Source organism: Octopus bimaculoides, chromosome 1 (assembly GCF_001194135.2).
Source record: "Octopus bimaculoides isolate UCB-OBI-ISO-001 chromosome 1, ASM119413v2, whole genome shotgun sequence".
Lineage (NCBI taxonomy): Eukaryota > Metazoa > Mollusca > Cephalopoda > Octopoda > Octopodidae > Octopus > Octopus bimaculoides.
Window position 1 is genome coordinate 8,271,862 of NC_068981.1, and position 4,315 is coordinate 8,276,176.

At 40.0% G+C, this 4,315-nt stretch overlaps 1 protein-coding gene across 1 annotated transcript in view; it reads left to right on the forward strand.

Moving 5' to 3' along the window:
• The window catches only part of LOC106881136 (guanine nucleotide-binding protein-like 3 homolog), a 31,196-nt gene that overhangs the window by 15,525 nt on the left and 11,356 nt on the right, over positions 1-4,315 (forward strand). Inside the window, exons 9-11 of the mRNA XM_014931408.2 lie at positions 949-1,090; positions 2,130-2,217; positions 3,644-3,755. Coding sequence (XP_014786894.1) covers positions 949-1,090; positions 2,130-2,217; positions 3,644-3,755 — 342 coding nt within the window. The remainder of the gene's footprint in view (positions 1-948; positions 1,091-2,129; positions 2,218-3,643; positions 3,756-4,315) is intronic.

Here is a 4,315-nt window from a genome sequence, read left to right on the forward strand (position 1 = left end):
GGGTGGCACATAAAAGACACCATTTCGAGCGTGGTCGTTGCCAGTATCGTCTGACTGGCCTTCGTGCAGGTGACACGTAAAAGCACCTACTACACTCTCTGAGTGGTTGGCGTTAGGAAGGGCATCCAGCTGTAGAAACTCTGCCAAATTTAGATTGGAGCCTGGTGTTGCCATCCGGTTTCACCAGTCCTCAGTCAAATCATCCAACCCATGCTAGCATGGAAAGCGGACGTTAAACGATGATGATGATGATGATCTAGACATTGTTCATAATACATCTTACAGTTGTGTATTGCCTTCAGCAATGGACATATTCCAAGCTTCTTTGTCATGGGTTGAAAATTTTGTCTTTTTTTATTTACTTTGACTTTGCTTTCTACTCTTAGGATCTAATTAGTGACAGAGACTTAGTTCAAAGACTCCTAAATCATTTCACCACACACTTTGCAGCTTTCAAAGTCTTTCACCTAGAAACATGTATGTATGTATGTATGTATGTATATATATATATATATATATATATATATATATATATATATATATATACACGTCTTTGTGTCTGTGTTTGTCCACCTCCACTGCTTGACAGCTGGTATTGGTGTGTTTATGTCCCCGTAACCTAGTAGCTCAGCAAAAGAGACTGTTGGAGGAAGTATCAGGCCTAAAAAGAATTAAAAGCACTGGAGTCAATTCATTCAACAAAGATTCTCCGAGGCAGTGCCCCAGCATGGCCACAATCTAAAGACTGAAATGAATAAAAGATAAAAACTTGCTTTTGACCAAATTTTAATTTCTTATGATTCAGGAAATTCACGTTTTTAAGTGAAGGAATTTTTTTGATTCTGATTTTGTGGTCAAGTAGAGGAGGAGGAGGGGATGGTGTTTTGTGCCCTAAAACCAAAATTGAAGACAGCTTTGGTTGGTATATGAATCTTGTTTTCTATGTAGGGCCATGTAAAGAAATATTCCATGTGGAAAGGATTGGAGAACAAGACGTCCAATTGTCTTGGAGCTGATCTCTTGATGAAGCTGCTTGCTAATTATTGCCGCAGTGAAGGTCTAAAAGTAGCCATCAGAGTTGGTGTTGTAGGTAAGTAATTTATTAATTGCAACTAAGATCTCATTAATCATCATCATCATCATCATCCCGTACTGGTGCCTCATGAAATGCACCCAGTACACACTGCAAAGTGGTTGGCATTAGGAAGGACATCCAGTTGTAGAAACCATGCCAAAACAGACAAATGGCATTGTCTGGGCAGCTGTCTGGCTTTTCAGCTCCTGTTGAACCATCCAACCCATGCCAGCATGGAAAACAGATATCAAAGGTTGACCATCATCAATAGCAACCAAATAGAAATTATTGATTTCTCTTCAAGTGAACCTCTACGTGGTCAGCTGGCTTGCTTGACATATCAGCCAAGTCTACTTTAAATCATACTTTGAGGAAAGAACACATCAAACAATGTAGTCCAAGACATACATATCATAGTTGTATATATATATACACATTGATTTGGCAATATGTGGTACTTGAAGACCCATCAAGCCAAGTGAAATCATAGTTGTGACCAATGCTGGTGGCACGTAAAGTGTTGGGCCTTACGGAGGCAAAGTGGCCGATGCTAGTGGAACATAAGAAGCTGCTTTCAAATGTTAGGCCTCACAGAAGCAATGACGAATGACCAAGACCCTTGGCATTATGTCGTGCTTGAGAAGAAGACCCATCAAGTGAAATGACGATTGTAGCAGATACTGGTGGCACTTAAGAGCATCCATTACACTCTCGGAGTGGTTGGCATTGGGAAGGGCATCCAGCCGTAGAAACTCTGCCAAATTAAACTGCAGCCTTCCAGCCTTGCCAGCCCTGGTCAAACCGTCCAACCCATGCCAGCATGGACAATGGGCGTTAAATGATGATGATGATGACAACTTATAAAAGCCGTTGTATTATACACATTTTCTGGTTTCATAAAAATGCTTAACTGAAAGGAATTCCCTGTTTTTATGCAATATTTGTCATAAATTCTTGTTGTATTTTCAATAAAAGAGTGTTTTTATATCTCAAAATTGCTGTTTTATTTTGCAAAGTCTCTTCCACAAACCGTTTCTGTTTCCATTGTACCCAGGTCTACCCAACACTGGTAAAAGCAGTATTATTAACAGCCTTAAACGAAATCGGGCATGCAGAGTTGGTGATGTCCCTGGAATTACAAAGTAAGGAACCTGTTTTGGTTTTTGTTAGCATTCATCATGGAATGTTTCTTGTTGGGAAAATTGTGTCTTCTGCCTTTTGTGTGGCAATTAATCACTCGATTCTCTAAGAATTGGGGTCTGTTATTTGTCTGGCTGAAGTTGAGATTTGTTGGATAAACATTACGCAACCCTTTAGCATTTAAACTGGTTCAAATATCAACTAGCTCAAATATTCTACCTGTTTTATGTTCAACTTGGCCAGATCCAACCTCTCAAACCTACCCTACAATGTCAGTCTAAAAGCAAAGCAATGTAACTAAATGAACCTTACGGAGTAATCTGAATTCTTAAGGGTCAAAGAAGATAATCTTGTCAGCAGCTTCAGTTATGTCCCATCGTATGGCATATTGGCACAGGGACCAGTATGTTTTCAATGGCTTCAGTTTCTAAGTAGGACTTGATGGGTCAGTAGTTTTTTTGTTTTTTTTTAATATTTACTTTTTCAATTGTTCTAAATCCACTCTGATCTACTGCTTCCACTTCACAGTTACTGTTGGTAATAAATTAATAAACCCAGCCACCCAGTCCTTCTTCCCCCACCCACTTTGTATCTTGAGGGTCCACCCAGACACCTCATCTCCACCATTTTTTATCTCTGCTCAATCGCTCTGACCCCTTCTTCCAAAATATGAGTAACCATGTAGCTTTTCTACAACAGAAGAACCCGTTTTGTTCTGGGCTCCTTCTCTCATTCTTCTCCTAGCATCAAGCCTCCTCTCTTGAAGTTTGTAGTCTAGCAAACTGCATGGCAGCCTCACTTGTGCTGGCAGCACACAAAACACACTCAATACATGCTGTACAATGGCTGACTTTAATTGGTTCTCTGTCAGTTACAATGACAAGCATCCCCGTTGATCCGATCAACCAAACATCCTGCTTGTGGAATTAACGTACAAGTGGCTGAGCACTCCACAGACACGTTTACCTTAATGTAGTTCTCAAGATTTAGAATGACATAGAATATGACAATGTTGTCCCTCCCCCCCCTGAATTACAGGTACAATTTATTTTTACCAGCTTAGTGGACTGGAGCATCGTAAAACAAAGTATCTTGCTCAAGGACACAATCCATTAGCAGGTATTGAACTCATGACATCACGATCATAAGTCAAATACCCTAACCACTTAGCTACATGCTTTTGGCTGACATTAGGAAAGGCATCCATCTACAGAAACGATGCCATGACTGACAATGGAGCAGGATGTTGTCCTTGGGGTCACTGGATCCTGTCGCAGTTGATAGTAGATCAGCCTTGCCCTTCATTTAGTCTCTGTTGATATTAAGTTTGACCCGTTTTTCATAGTTTGCCTATAATTGTAGCTTTACTGAATTCCTGCAATTCTTGCTCTGTGTTTGAATTATTTGTTTTTTGGGTTTTTTCCACAGATCAATGCAAGTAATAAGCTTAACAAAGAATATCAAACTCTTGGATAGTCCTGGTGTTGTCATGTCCGATAATCCCTCGGGTACTTCTCTGATCCTGAAAAACTGTGTCAAGGTATGTTGATCTTTTATTCAACTCTGAAGTGTCTTTCGTTATTTTCTTTTTTTTTTTTCATATTTTGTGTTTACCGTTGTTGCAGATACAATGCTTGCCTCTCAACCACACACTTTAGTTGTCATTAGTGTTATTTCAATTGATTGATGTCATTAGTTGAACAAGATCTTTGACCTTTGTGAGTTTAAGAAGGCTTATCTGCTAATCCAAGTCCTTAGATCAATGTGTGTTCCAGAAATGGAGAATTTTGACAAAATAATTTTGTGATGACTGGTGTTGCCATCCGGTTTCACCAGTCCTCAGTCAAATCGTCCAACCCATGCTAGCATGGAAAGCGGACGTTAAACGATGATGATGATGAATGTTGTGTGATATTTCCCTATTCAAGAACCCATCCATTTTTAGCAATGCTTTACCATTTGTACAGCAAAACACCTATATTTGTCCCCTGTATACCTTAAATCTCTCAAAAGGCACAAAGCCACACCCACTCAATTCTGCTTCCCCTCCTGCCAGTCAGAGGTGGGGGGGTTCCTTGCCTTGCAACGTGATCCTGTTGG